General features: G+C 40.6%; 2 protein-coding genes across 3 annotated transcripts in view; one reads left to right on the top strand and one right to left on the bottom strand.

Annotated features, from left to right (window-relative positions):
- The window catches only part of CDAN1 (codanin 1), a 380,174-nt gene extending 375,074 nt beyond the window's left edge, over window positions 1–5,100 (top strand). The window contains exon 27 of the mRNA XM_053711416.1: window positions 4,403–5,100. Coding sequence (XP_053567391.1) covers window positions 4,403–4,528 — 126 coding nt within the window. The 3' untranslated portion in view covers window positions 4,529–5,100. The remainder of the gene's footprint in view (window positions 1–4,402) is intronic.
- Window positions 5,101–6,478: 1,378 nt separating this feature from the next.
- Window positions 6,479–14,937, bottom strand: part of STARD9 (StAR related lipid transfer domain containing 9) — a 511,030-nt gene continuing 502,571 nt past the window's right edge. For both annotated transcript variants that reach the window (XM_053697793.1, XM_053697794.1), the window contains exon 33: window positions 6,479–9,786. In XM_053697793.1, the coding sequence (XP_053553768.1) occupies window positions 9,685–9,786 (102 nt within the window). In that variant the 3' untranslated portion in view covers window positions 6,479–9,684. The remainder of the gene's footprint in view (window positions 9,787–14,937) is intronic.

Raw genomic sequence — 14,937 nt, 5'->3', positions numbered from 1 at the left:
AATGATTTTGGTCACTTCTTCCATCGCTAGGGAACTCCTTGTTCCCCCCTGATGGTTGATGTACGCAACAGTTGTCATGTTGTCTGATTGAAACCGTATGAACTTGGCCCTCGCTAGCTGAGGCCAAGCCTTGAGAGCATTGAATATCGCTCTCAGTTCCAGAATATTTATCGGTAGAAGAGATTCTTCCCGAGACCAAAGACCCTGAGCTTTCAGGGATCCCCAGACCGCGCCCCAGCCCATCAGACTGGCGTCGGTCGTGACAATGACCCACTCTGGTCTGCGGAATGTCATCCCTTGTGACAGGTTGTCCAGGGACAGCCACCAACGGAGTGAGTCTCTGGTCCTCTGATTTACTTGTATCTTCGGAGACAAGTCTGTATAATCCCCATTCCACTGACTGAGCATGCACAGTTGTAATGGTCTTAGATGAATGCGCGCAAAAGGAACTATGTCCATAGCCGCTACCATCAACCCGATCACTTCCATGCACTGAGCTATGGAAGGAAGAGGAACGGAATGAAGTATCCGACAAGAGTCTAGAAGCTTTGATTTTCTGGCCTCTGTCAGAAATATCCTCATTTCTAAGGAGTCTATTATTGTTCCCAAGAAGGGAACCCTTGTTGACGGAGATAGAGAACTCTTTTCCACGTTCACTTTCCATCCGTGAGATCTGAGAAAGGCCAGGACGATGTCCGTGTGAGCCTTTGCTTGAGGAAGGGACGACGCTTGAATCAGAATGTCGTCCAAGTAAGGTACTACAGCAATGCCCCTTGGTCTCAGCACAGCTAGAAGGGACCCTAGTACCTTTGTGAAAATCCTTGGAGCAGTGGCTAATCCGAAAGGAAGCGCCACGAACTGGTAATGCTTGTCCAGGAATGCGAACCTTAGGAACCGATGATGTTCCTTGTGGATAGGAATATGTAGATACGCATCCTTTAAATCCACCGTGGTCATGAATTGACCTTCCTGGATGGAAGGAATAATAGTTCGAATGGTTTCCATCTTGAACGATGGAACCTTGAGAAACTTGTTTAAGATCTTGAGATCTAAGATTGGTCTGAACGTTCCCTCTTTTTTGGGAACTATGAACAGATTGGAGTAGAACCCCATCCCTTGTTCTCTTAATGGAACAGGATGAATCACTCCCATTTTTAACAGGTCTTCTACACAATGTAAGAATGCCTGTCTTTTTATGTGGTCTGAAGACAACTGAGACCTGTGGAACCTCCCCCTTGGGGGAAGTCCCTTGAATTCCAGAAGATAACCTTGGGAGACTATTTCTAGCGCCCAAGGATCCAGAACATCTCTTGCCCAAGCCTGAGCGAAGAGAGAGAGTCTGCCCCCCACCAGATCCGGTCCCGGATCGGGGGCCAACATTTCATGCAGTCTTGGTAGCAGTGGCAGGTTTCTTGGCCTGCTTTCCCTTGTTCCAGCCTTGCATTGGTCTCCAAGCTGGCTTGGCTTGAGAAGTATTACCCTCTTGCTTAGAGGACGTAGCACCTCGGGCTGGTCCGTTTCTACGAAAGGGACGAAAATTAGGTTTATTTTTTGCCTTGAAAGGCCGATCCTGAGGAAGGGCGTGGCCCTTACCCCCAGTGATATCAGAGATAATCTCTTTCAAGTCAGGGCCAAACAGCGTTTTCCCCTTGAAAGGAATGTTAAGTAGCTTGTTCTTGGAAGACGCATTGTACAACGGCAAAGAGAATGACTGGGGTAGGCGGAGCCTAGGAGGGATCATGTGACCAGCTTTGCTGGGCTCTTTGCCATTTCCTGTTGGGGAGGAGAATATCCCACAAGTAAGGATGACGCCGTGGACCGGACACACCTATGTTGGAGAAAATTATGCTTCTGTTGAACAGATTTGCAAGGCTGCAACTTGGTCTTCTCTTCATACTTTTTCTAAATTTTACAAATTTTGTTACTTTTGCCTCGGCTGAGGCTGTTTTTGGGAGGAAGGTTCTTCAAGCAGTGGTGCCTTCCGTTTAGGTTCCCTGTCTTGTCCCTCTCTTTTCATCCGTGTACTATAGCTTTGGTATTGTACTCCACAAGTAAGGATGAAATCCGTGGACTCATCGTATCTTTAAAAAGAAAATGTATGCTTACCTGATAAATTTTGTTTCTTTTTAGATACTATGAGTCCACGGCCCGCCCTGTTCTAATAAGATAGGTTGTTAATTTTTGTTAAACTTCAGACACCTCTGCACCTTGGCTTTTCCTTTCTCTTCCTAACTTCGGTCGAATGACTGGAGTGGAAGGGAAGAGCTATATATACAGCTCTGCTGTGGTGCTCTTTGCCTCCTCCTACTGACCAGGAGGCGTAATCCCACAAGTAAGGATGAAATCCGTGGACTCATCGTATCTAAAAAGAAACCAATTTATCAGGTAAGCATAAATTTTCTTTTTCAATAAAACTGTTCCCACAGAACGTTAATGTACATACAAAAAAACGAACTTTAGAAACTAGAAATTAATTATAATTTTGTCAAAAAGAGGCTCCTACCCTGACAGGATTGAAAACCCCACTAGTAAGAGGAAGCGAGACTCTCCTACAGAGTTCCTCTCCTTTTAGAAGACGATCCGATCTTTGAAGAATAAGGTGCAAAGCCGACCCACCAAAACTCACTAAACTCCGCTCTGTACAACCCAGAAGAGCGGGGAGTCACGTGAGCGGGCTTTACCACAAATCTGCAGTTTACTAGCGTGAGAGTTTAACGGCCTAAAGTGAAGGTAAAACACCAAATCTATGTTAACCCGTATCCGGGCTCCATACATGAGGGGAAAGTATAAAAAAAAAAACACTAAACAACCCTTCAGCCAAGTAAAAATAGGAAAATCCCCAGCATAGCTCTTCATTAACCCCTTCAGTCTCTCAATCATTCCCATATAAAGTGCCAGTAACGCTGCCCATAAATGTACCCTTAACCAAAAGGATAACTATGTCTCCAAAAAAAAAAAATCCACCTGAGGATTAACCTCTTAAGAGCTGTCCTTCAATACCTAGAAGGCAAAGGCACTTATCTGTGGAACCAGCTGTAGGGCAGATAACGGCTCCTTAGGTGTTACAGGCACTCCACTCCCTGTCAGGGACCTGTAGGAAAAGAAAGAACAGAGTAACCAACCCTGACTTTCTCCAAAGGGGTAGCAAAGGTGTTAGAAGTAAAGCAAAGACTACCTCACCGCCTTCTAACTGCTAAAAGCCACCACTACTCTTACTAAAGAGATTTACGTTGACACAGCTAGCTTGCTTGCAGGGAAAAGTACTCATAAAAGGATTAAATATCTTCAGACACCAATTTCGCATAGCCTCTATTCACAGAGGCAAAGAGAATGATTTGACATTATGAGTAAGGGAAGTTAAACTTAAAGGGACCTAATACTCATATGCTAAGTCACTTGAAACTGATGCAGTATAACTGTAAAAAGCTGACAGGAAAATATCACCTGAGCATCTCTATGTAAAAAAGGAAGATATTTTACCTTACAATCTCCTCAGCTCAGCAGAGTAAGTTCTGTGTAAAAAGTTATACTCAGCTGCTCCCAGCTGCAGGTAAAAAAAAAAAATATGAAGAAATGAACAGCAGCCAATCAGCATCAGCAGTGCTGAGGTCATGAACTCTTTTACTGTGATTTCATGAGATTTGACTTAACTCTCATGAGATTTCATTGTAAACTTCCTTAAACTGAATAGGGAAATAACATGAGTGCACGAGGCTCATCCCTTCAGCTGTCCCAGGACAGACATACTGATTTGTTGCTTAGAAGTCCTTTACAATGGGATGTGGCTACTGAGCAACATTTGAGGTAAAATATCTTTCTTTTTTACATAGAGATGTTCAGGTGATATTTTCTAGTCGGCTTTTTACAGCTATGCTGCATCACTTTCAAGTGTTCGTATTATGGCCCTTTAACAGCTTTGCTGCAGTGCTTTTTGCCGCCTCCTGCTGGCCAGGAGTTGAATATCCCACTAGTAATTGGAATGACGTTGTGGACTCTCCATGCCATAGGAAAGAAACACAGGTGTTTTAAAATATGACTTTTTGCTCCACACCCCTTGGCTTTTAATTAGTTACACCTAGGGGACGTATTGTTGACTTCTGCATGTTTTTCTAAATACTACTGTATGTGTTTTCAGGAGCATTTGAAAAATACTATGTAACCTGTAACTCTTGCACCAGCTCTAGTTAGATTTGAATTTATAAAAAATGCTAATCGGTTACACTTTTAAAAAAATAGTACAGGGCAGCACTCTACCTGTGCAAATACCCAGGGATCTACAAAGACCTGGATTTATAGCTTGTGCAGGTGAATATATATCAGTTATCAGATATGGCTTATGTGATAGGGAGCCTAAATATGTGAATCTCAGATTATAGCTCTTAATGTTGTCCTTATTTTGCAGGTCTTGTTCAAAGATCTGGAATCTATATCCAAAGCCCTCAGATTTGACCAGGAAATGGACAAATTGAAAGAGACACCATCCATATTGGTGACGCAGTCTAGCGGTACAGCTCTCGTGAACAATTAGTAACTAGAACTCTGAACTGTCTCTTCAGTCAATTTGTTTGCTGCTATTTCTGCTCCACTTTAAAGCTGGGGCTGCTTTTGCTTTAAACTGTGATGTACAAATATTGAGAGGAAATCCCTTCACTTGTGTAACTGTTTTTCCTTGGAATCTTCTTTTACATCAATCAAAGCTGCTTTCTTAAATATAAACGAGGACAGTAATGCATTAGAAATGAGTTTATATCTGTGCTATACCATGGTAAGTAGTGTTGCTTCGTTTAATACTCCACGGATTGGTAGAATCTTCCCACCAAAAAAAAGGGTTTACTCAGAAACAAATCCTCAATTCCTATCAATTTAACCACAAGCCTTGAGAGAATCGTGAAAGAGCACCGTTTACCAGCACTTTTTTATTTAGTGAATTTATTTTTTATAAATGATGAATCTGATGTTTTTTTTAAACTCACAACTCTACTTGTAAGATAAAATATTTTTTTCTGTGGCTTATAGTTTTTTGTCTGTCTAAGTTTGCAAATTGTAAAAGAGCTTGTGCTGCATAATTTTGTATTAAACAAAAAAGTATTTTATTGTAAATGTATCCCAAACGTTCTTTACAGTATTAGTGTGCGCACATCCAAAATTAGTTCAGTAATAGGCCAACCCAGGCTTTTTTATCAAGCAATAAGGAACTTGAGTTGTTTTGCTGCTTCTGAATATTCTCTGTACTGGAAGCAATGTGTCTAATTTCACTTCATGCAGGCGCAGATCTGATACATAGATCGTTAACACTTCATACCCCGCTGCCTTTGTGTACCAGTATGATCAGTACTACATATACATAGAGTGAAGGTAAACTTTGATGAATGAAAGCCAGGTATTTAAAAATACTATTAAAAACAGGGACACTTTTATTCATCAAAATTTAGAAAGCAGCCGCTTTGTTTAAAAACTTACCTTTGTTCTTTTCACACCCGGAGCAGCTTCCCCCACACGGTGATCCCCTCTTCACACATCAGCAATGACTAATGCGGCTTCCTTCGAATCACGGCATGGCCTCAGGCAATGACGCCCCTGGGGGGAAAGCCGTGATTGGAGGAAGCCGAATTAGTCATTGCTGATGTGTGAAGAGAGGATCTCCCGGTGAGGGAGCTGCTCCGGCTGTGAAAAGAGGAAAGGTAAGTTTTTAAATAAAACGTCTGATTTCTAAACTTTGATGAATGAAAGTGCTCCTGCTTATTTTTAAAAACCGGGCTTTCATTCATCAAAGTTTACCTTCACTTTAAGTACTTACATTTTACTTGTACACCATTAAACAACAATTATATTTAAGCTTGGTGCCAAAGTATTAACCAGTCACCTGTATGATTTAGATCTAATTAATAAATGACAGCACTAGAATATAGTTTATTTTAAAAAAATGGTGGCACATGCTTATAAATGAGACAGGCACATATATGACATAAGTAGAAATGTGTGACCATTAAACTCTACTCCGGATGCTGGATTTTACATGTGTGTTATCTGAGCTTTACAGACAGACATTTCCCGTCTTATTTTTGTAAACCAGCAGCTCTTGTTCCTATTTTGGTTAGAATCAGCCCTGTTTGGATTAAACGAGCTACTTCAGAGAGTTTATAACTTACTGATGTCTCATGGCAAATAGAGCTCATGTCATGTTTGTGTAAAATATGAAATGCCTAATTTGGGTCCAATTGATGTATAAATTAAATAGCACCACTGCCTTTATATTCACAGAACTTTTAAGCCAAGAACTCCGCTCCAACACCAGGCCTTACACTTTCTTGCTAGTTACACGTTCACAGAATTTGTCTTTTATGTAAATGCAATATAAAAATGCAATGTATATTCTTTGATTTTGATCAAATGGATTTTATCTTTTTCTTGTATATGGTCCCCATTAATGCCTCCTAAGAATATGCATATATATTAAATGATGACAAAACGCCAACAATAACTGCATCATGATTTGTATTTTATTACATGTATAGAGTACAAAGTTTGATTAGACAAGGAAAAAGCATTTATAAATAACTTATATTTTGTAAACATATAAAAGTGTATATATATATTTATAGAAAAATAAACCTTTATTGCACTGTACAGAAAACTTTATCCTTCATTCTCTTTTGATTCACTTATCTAGTGCTTCATAATCTGCTTAAGAGAATCCTGCATATTGCACTGCAATATGTTCCTGCTGCTACTATTGAATGTACAGCAAAGTGCAGGGTATACTTTACCTCCCTGTAATAGTTAAGACATTTGCATTACACCTTCCCACACTCGCTTGTCTTTTGCATATTTTGCTTTAAAACTTGAAGAAACTTAGTTTTGGTCTGTCAAGCTGTCCACAGTTGACAGATGAAAATCACCCTTGACTCATTTGGCTCGGGGGGATTGACAAGCCCAGCTCTCATGCAATTAGTTGCGCTAGAGCAGGGGTGGCGCTGCACAAGCGTTTACTCGCGCAGTGCTAAATATAAGAAACAAATGTGCCCACAATTTGCAATGAAATAGGGACAGATTCACAAAATGTGATCCTAATCTGTCTGCAAACTTATAATGTAGCCCATGGGACGAGTAGGAAATAATATCCTGATCTTCCAAAATCGTTTTCTAAACTCATACAATTGTCATAAGATACCTCAGTATAGATTCCTGTTTTTCTTTGTTGTATTTTTGTTGGGAGAAGAATTTTAATTAGCTTCATACAATAGGCAGGTTTTTTTTCCCTGTTTGCTACATAGCAAGTTGTGTAGGTACAGTAGTATTAATTGTTGCACAGATTCAGCAGGCCAAGTGCTATGATTATACACCTTATTATTTAATTCAACAGATTTGCAAACAAAAATCAAGTATCCCTTATGAATATGGATAGCCATTAAATTATCGGATAGGATATTTCCCACAAGTGTCAGTCTGGACTGAACAGAGCAAATACATTGTTAGTGATTTTCATTTATGGACACATTCCATTGTTTTGTCTTTAAAATCAAAAATATATGAAGTGCTTTAAAAAGAAATAGTGTTTAATTCCTAAGGCTTTTTTAATACTGTGTGCAATGGATTTTACCCTTTTTTATCATTCACAATTGGTCCCATCTCCACACCCAAATTGCACATACCGTCAGCATACTGCTACAATGCCAACTGATGCCCACATGTGGTGTCACCTAAGCACAATTCTGAGGGTACATTCTGTGAACTGGCAGAAGTCCGTTTTGATGATGGGGGGGAGATATATAATGCATTGTAAGTATTGGTTGGGAAAGGGTTTTGAACTTACCCTTGTGACAACCCCATTGCCTACAAACATCTGCTTCATGTGCTAACAGTGATCTATACACTTGGAGATTGAAAAACAACGGGCAGTGAGACTTACTGAAGGGATGTCCCAATCCTTGATGAGTTTGGAGAAGAGTTAAGGATGAGTAGACTTCTCCCTGGGATGGAATATTTGACAGCTCAGGTAATCTGCTTCCCACTGCTACAATGGGGATCGCTGAGCCGAACACGCTACTCAGGTCAGGATCCTGGTGACTGCATGCTGCTAGCTTGATGTGTTCTGTTGATGACTGATATAAGCTATTATGTCTAATTTCACATGAAGGGAAAGGCCAGTAAGAGTTACCACCAATAAGAGCCTGGAGATTAAGTGGGACACTGAACTCAATTTTTTTCTTTTGTGATTCAGATAGAGCATGCAATTTTTAAGCAACTTTCAAATTTACTCCTATTATAATTTTTTTCTTTGTTCTCTTGCTTTCTTTATTTGAAAAAGGAGGCATCAGCTTTTTTTTCGTTCAGGACTCTGGACAGCACTTTTTTATTGGTGAATTTATCCACCAATCAGCAAGGACAACCCAGGTTGTTCACTAAAAATGGTCCGGCATCTAAACTTACATTCTTGCATTTCAAATAAAGATACCAAGAGAATTAAGAAAATTTGATAATAGGAGTAAATTAGAAAGTTGCTTAAAATTTCATGCTCTATCTGAATCAGGAAAGAAAAAAAATTGGGTTCAGTGTCCCTTTAAGGAATTTCTGTAAAAACATAGTAACAGATACTTTACTACAGAGGCTAACAGTGTATAAGTCTACACTCTCCTTCATTTCAATATCCCTAGGTAGGCTCCGGAGCAGTAATGCACTACTGGGAGCTAGCTGCTGCTTGGTGGCATCACATGTTTCTTGTCATTGGCTCTCCAGATGTGTTCAGCTATATTCCAAGTCATTGTTGCACCTTTAACAAAGGATAGCCAGTGAATAAAGTAAATGTAATTTGGCCAGTTTTTTAAAATTGTGTGCTCTATGTGGATCATGAAAGAGTAAAATTGGGTTTTATCTCCCTTTTAATGAAGTTTATAGATCTCCAAGTGTATGTATTAACCCCTTAACGGTCGCGACATACCCTGTACGTCGCTGGTCGTTAAGGGTTTTACAGGTCATAGTAGCGACTGTCATTGAATAGAGCGACCTATCATTCACAATTCCAATTCAAAGACCAGCGACGTACAGGGTATGTTGCTGGTCATTAAAGGGTTAATATTAATCTGAAAGTTTAGAATGTGAGAGGAAAATGCACAGAGATTTAAAAAATGTATTTTCAAAGTAAATATAATAACTGTAGACCTGTGCTCTGGTCCTGAACTAAAGGTATATAGCACTCAATTTTCTACGTGCATTAATCCTGTATAGAATTTGTGCAAGTAGCATCACAAAAATGTTTAGCCTGAATATAAGGAGCTCCAAAGAGATTGTTTTATAAACCATATTTGCATGTGATCCGCAGGTTTTCATGGGAAAAAATAGCCTTGTATTCAAGAAGCATACGGAATATACATTTGAATAAGTGCACAGAATAAACCCATTATTTTTTAAGGATCAATTGATTGTCATACAAACTGAAAAGCAATGAAGACTTCTAGATCTTCTATAAGACAGAAGTGCTGTCCAAATAAAATTTGTTTTTGAGTTTCAGATGTTTGTTAATATGGGTTTGTAGCCTTGCCTAAAGACATGATAAAGTAAACCTAACATGTTTTTACTATATTTCCAGAGAAGATCCGATGAGCTTGTTCACCATTAAGGTAAGATGCCTGTGTTTGGAAGAAGTTGGTTTTTCTTCCTCATGGTTAACGGAAGGCGAAAGGTTGCTCATTTGGAAAGAAAACTTGCAAGACTTGCGATAACAAGAGGTTGGCGCTTGGTAACCACACTGAGCAGCCTCAAAGGAATAGAAGGAGCTCCAAGGTCAACCTGGCCGTAGAAAAAGGAAAAAAAATACAATCACATTTTTCTATTTATGAAAATAAACCAAGATAAGCCAAACTGAAAACATAGTTTAAAACAAACATTTAATGCAGGTAAAGCCAGCCATAGTCATTTTATTTTTTTAGTGATTATATGTAAATATTGAGGACGTTGCTACTTTTAATTAGCATAAATTTCCTTAAGGGTTCAGTACTTCTGTTAATCCTACGTTAGTGTTTGCTGTAGCGCTGTTGTAGCTCTGCTCCAGGCTAATATTTTTCCAAGTAAATAAAGAATATGACCCCTCACTGGAGCATTTTTCCAATTGCTTATAAAGGGAAAGGTAACCGACTAATTTCAATGTGCCAATATTAGGAATGGCTGAAGTCTGTGGTATGGGCTCCTTCTGGCGCTGGATATTATTTGTACAAAAGTGCAACACAAAAATCTGGATTTGTACTTTGTATGAATATATCTGGAGACAAAAAGGGCTAAATGCTGCAGATCACGCCCTTTTAGTAAACCCATGCTGAATTACACATTCCTTGTCAATATAATCCAGTAAGCATCTCTGCTTCCAGACCTGCACTTGTTGCAACTTAATGTATAAGCTTGAGGTATATTTCAAATTTTGAGAAGCTGTATGGAAAGATTTGTCTGTGTGCTTAGCTCACTCTAGTACCCCTCACCAAAAGGCTGGCATGAAACCCCACATCAGCAGGTGCGTTAGACTGCCCCTTACATTTTTTTTTTTATTTTTTTTTAACAAAGATACTTTATACTTTTTTGTTTATTTTTTTTCTACTAATGTTTTCAGAACTGCATTCTTGCTTGCTGTGTTTATGGGGGCTGGGCCGTTGTACATAAGGTGATATGTGTGCTGCTGGTCTAAACTTGCTTGTGTAAGCATCAAGTCTGGCACCATTTCTCAGAATAAGTACATCATTGGAAAACACTTCTGATAACATTCCATTACTTAATGCCAAAGAGAAGATTTAGATGTATCTATGCTATACATATTCATTAACCATTTTGTCTACCCTTAAAGGGACGCTAAACACTAAATAAATGCTAGATAGAATGATGCATTCAAAGAAAAGATTAGTCTAAATATTGACAAAATAGGTTAGTCAATTTTATAGAAGTTTGAAAAAGTGTGAAGAGAGGACCAGGTTGCAGGCTTGCAAATCTGTTCCATAAAGCTTCAGTTTGAATGCCCAGGAAGAGGGAACAACCCTCGCAGACAAAGCCATTACTCCCTCGGGAGGCTGCTGTCCAGCAGTTTCATAAACCAAGCAAATGATACTCTTCAGCCACAAGTAACAGAAGTAGCCGTAGCTTTCACGTCCAGAATGTGTAGAAACATTCCTCTTGAAAGAAGGATGAGGACACAAGGAAAGAACAATCTCCTGATTTAATGTTCCGGTCTGAACTACTTTCGGGAAAATCCCTAATTTAGTATGTAACCCCACCTTATCCAATGAAAAGTAAGGTAAGGAGACTCATACTGTAAAGCCGAGAGCTCTGACACTCTATGAGCAGAAGAAATAACAACAAGAAACAAAACTTTCCCAGATAACAATTTAATATCTAAGGAATGCAGCGGCTCAAACGGAGCCCCTTGATAACCTTAAGAACTAAATTAAGACTCCAAGGAGAGGAGTAACTGATTTGAACACAGGCCTGACCAAACGAATGTATGTCTGAGAAGTTTGCCAGACATTCCCGATAATCCCTTCTCTCAACATTCTTGGAGAAAAAACGTAATTCTAGGAATCCGAACTCTACTCGCTTTTAAGAGTAGCCATTGGATTCACACCTGTATAAATATTTACGCCATATCCTATGGATAAAAATTTCTCTAGTCACAGACTTACACCTCTGAATTATGGTCTTAATGACCGATTCCGAAAATCCACACTTGATTAAAATAAAGCGTTCATCTTCAAGTAGTCAGCTTCAGAGAATTTAGATTTGGAAGAAAAAATGGTCCTTGAAGTAGAAGGTCCTTCCACAATGGAAGTCTCCGAGGAGAAAGATCTGATATGCCCACCAGGACTGCATACCAACAGATGAAATAGGTAAGCGAGACTGAAATTCCAAGGTACCGCCACAGCATCTATCAGTACAGCCTAAGGGTTCCCTGACCTCAACCCGTACCTCGGAAACTTGGCATTCTGTCAAGAAGCCCATGAGATCCAATTGCAACTGACCCCATTTGAGAATCAGGCAGGAAAAACCCGGCTGGAGTTCCCCCTCCCCCGGAAGAAAGGTCTGCCTACTTACGAGGACCATCTCTCAGATGTCCACTTCAGGAATGTGGGATGCTGACAGATAGCAATTGTGGGTCTCCGCCCACTGAACAATCTTGGCTACCTCTGTCATGGCCAAGAAAACTCAGAGTTCCTGAAGGATGATGTAAGCCATTGAGGTTATATTGCCCTACTAGAACCTGATGACCCAGGCCGAAGCTAACTGATGCCAGGCTAGGAGAGGATTGAAAATTGCTCTCAATTCCAGAAAGTTTATGGGTAGAACAGACTCCGACCGGGTCCATGTTCCCTGCTCTTAGAGAGCCCCAAACTGCTCCCCAGCCCAAAAGGCTGGCATCTGTTGACACTATCACCCAGGAAGAACTGCGAAAACAGGTTCCCTGGAAGAGAAGACCGAAGTAGAGAATCCCTTGTCTCCTGCTCCGTCTGAAACCGTGGAGACAGCTCCGCATATTCTACGTTCCACTACCTGTTGCGGTCTGAGGTGGAAACGAGAGAACGGGTTGATGTCCATTGCCTCAACCATCAGCCCAATTACCTCCATGTACTGAGCCCCTGATGGCCGAGGAGAGGACTGATGTGCTAGGCAAGAATCGAAAATCCTTGATTTCCTGGCTACTGTCCAACTTCATAGACGAGGAGACTATTATAACTGGAAATAAGGAACTCTTTTCGAAATTCACCTTCCATCCGTGAAACCGCAGGACAAATAATCACATTTCCTTGCGTGATCTTGCTTGAAGAAAGGAAGGTGCCTGAACCAGAATGTTGTCCAGAGAAGGTGCCACTGCAATGCCCCGCAATCGGAGCACCCCCGCAGGGATCCCAGAACCATTGAGAAAATTCTGGGAGCTGTGGCAAGGTCGAAGAAAGAGCCACGAACTGGAAGAGTTTGTCTAGAAAAGAAAACTTTAAAAATTTGTGAAGTTCCTTGTGGATGGGAACATGCAAATATGCCTCCTTCAAATCTACCGTGGTCATAATTGACCCCTTGGACCAAAGGAAAAATGGAATGGTAATTTCCATTGTGAAGGACGTCACTCTGAGAAAGTTGTTTAGATTTAGATATCTAAAATTGGTCTTAAGGTTCCCCCCTCCTTGGGAACCCCGAACAGATTGGACTAGAATCCCAGATCTCGTTCCTGCCGTGGACCAGGAACTATCACTCCCAGGTCGGAGAGGTTCTGTAGACAGTGTAAGAACGCCTCTCTCTTTGTCTGGTCCGCAGATAATCTTGAAGGCAGAAACCTGCTCCTGGGCGGAAAAGTCTTGAACTCTAGTTTGTATCCCTGGGACACAATGTCTACCGCACTGGGATCTTGAACCTCTCAAACCCAAGCCTGAGCGAAGAAGGAAGCCTGCCCCCCCCAAGATCCGTCCGGATAGGGTGCAGGCCCTTCATGCTATCTTTGATTTAGCAGCAGGCTTCTTTGGATTGCTTCCCCTATTCCAAGACTGATTGGGTCTCCCGGAAGGCTTAGACTGCTCCTGGTTGGAAGAGGGAGAGCAAGGATTTCCTTTTGAAATTTCGAAAGGAACGAAAATTACTCTGACTTCCTTTTTGTTTTCAAAAGTTTAGATTTAGATGAGACAGCCGCAGACCATGATTTTAACCATAACGCTCTGCGGACAATATGGCAAATCCTGAAATCTTAGCTCCCAGCTTAATAATCTTAAGGGAAGCATCTGTATTAAAGGAGTTGGCTAACTTCAGTGCCTTTATCCTATCCTGGATTTCAGCGAGAGGGGTGTCTGTCCGAATAGAATCAGACAACACATTCAAACCAGTACGCCGCCGCTGCCGCACTGGTGACAGTAGCAATACAAACCACAGGTATTGTAAACCCTCTAACTTCTTCCAAGACTCCTTGATAGAGTCTGCTATAGGAAAACATCTTTTATTAAAAATAGGAGATGGAGAAAAGAGGAAACCCGGTTTCTCCCCTTCCTTAGCAAACATCTCTGTAACCCTATCTGGTACAGGAAATAGTTTCAAAATATTTGTATAGTCTACTGGACCTTGTAGGATTGATTACACCTGTAGTGTCAGTCGTCCAGGGTAGCTAAAACCTCCTTAAGTAACAAACGGAGATGTGCAAGCTTAAACCTGAAAGAAGCAACTTTACTATCAGAGACGGTATTACACTGTCTGAGTCTGAGACTACCCCCTCAGATACCACCGAAGTATCTTCCTCTTCAGGCTTCAGGGAAGAAACATTCTGAATAACCACTACCGTATCAGCAACATTATTCACTGATTGAATAAATTTCCTCTTGCGCTTTCCCTGCAGCATGGGAAAAGCAGACAATGCATCAGATAACGCCTGATGACATTAGTGAAGTGATGTCTTGCAAGGTAACTCCATGTGGAGTTTGAGAGGAAGCGCAGGGCACAGCATGTGTGGGCGATAACATTTTTGGGACACTTGAGGAGAATTTTGCGGCATATATTGAACATTGTCAATAGACTTCTGAGCAGCATCCGCCTCAGAAGGAGTTGGTTCAGAAAAAAGTCTATCCTATAATTTAAAGTTCTCTCACTACATGAGGAACAGAAAAGGTAAAAAAAAATATTACAGGGCCTCTTGGTCCATTCTGCCTCACAACGGATGGTGTAATCAAATAAAAGTCTAAAATTTTTTTAATAACAATTAAAACTGAAAAACAAAAAAAACGTTACTGTCTCTTTAAATTTTAAAACGTAACTTTTATATTTTCATGTGCAGAAATTGTTAAATAGCTACACAAGTAATATAGAACACTGCTACAACTCAGCTTAATATGCTGCTGAGGTGCCTACCTGCCCCTCTGACACAGGAACTCCGCTGTAGATGGTATTTAACGGACCACTTCCTTGTAGCGTCTGTCCGGTCCTAACATGTGT

The sequence above is a fragment of the Bombina bombina genome, chromosome 1, assembly GCF_027579735.1.
Source record: "Bombina bombina isolate aBomBom1 chromosome 1, aBomBom1.pri, whole genome shotgun sequence".
Taxonomy (NCBI): domain Eukaryota; kingdom Metazoa; phylum Chordata; class Amphibia; order Anura; family Bombinatoridae; genus Bombina; species Bombina bombina.
The sequence above is the reverse complement of the archived record's forward strand: the minus strand, read 5'-3'. Positions and strand labels throughout refer to the sequence as shown.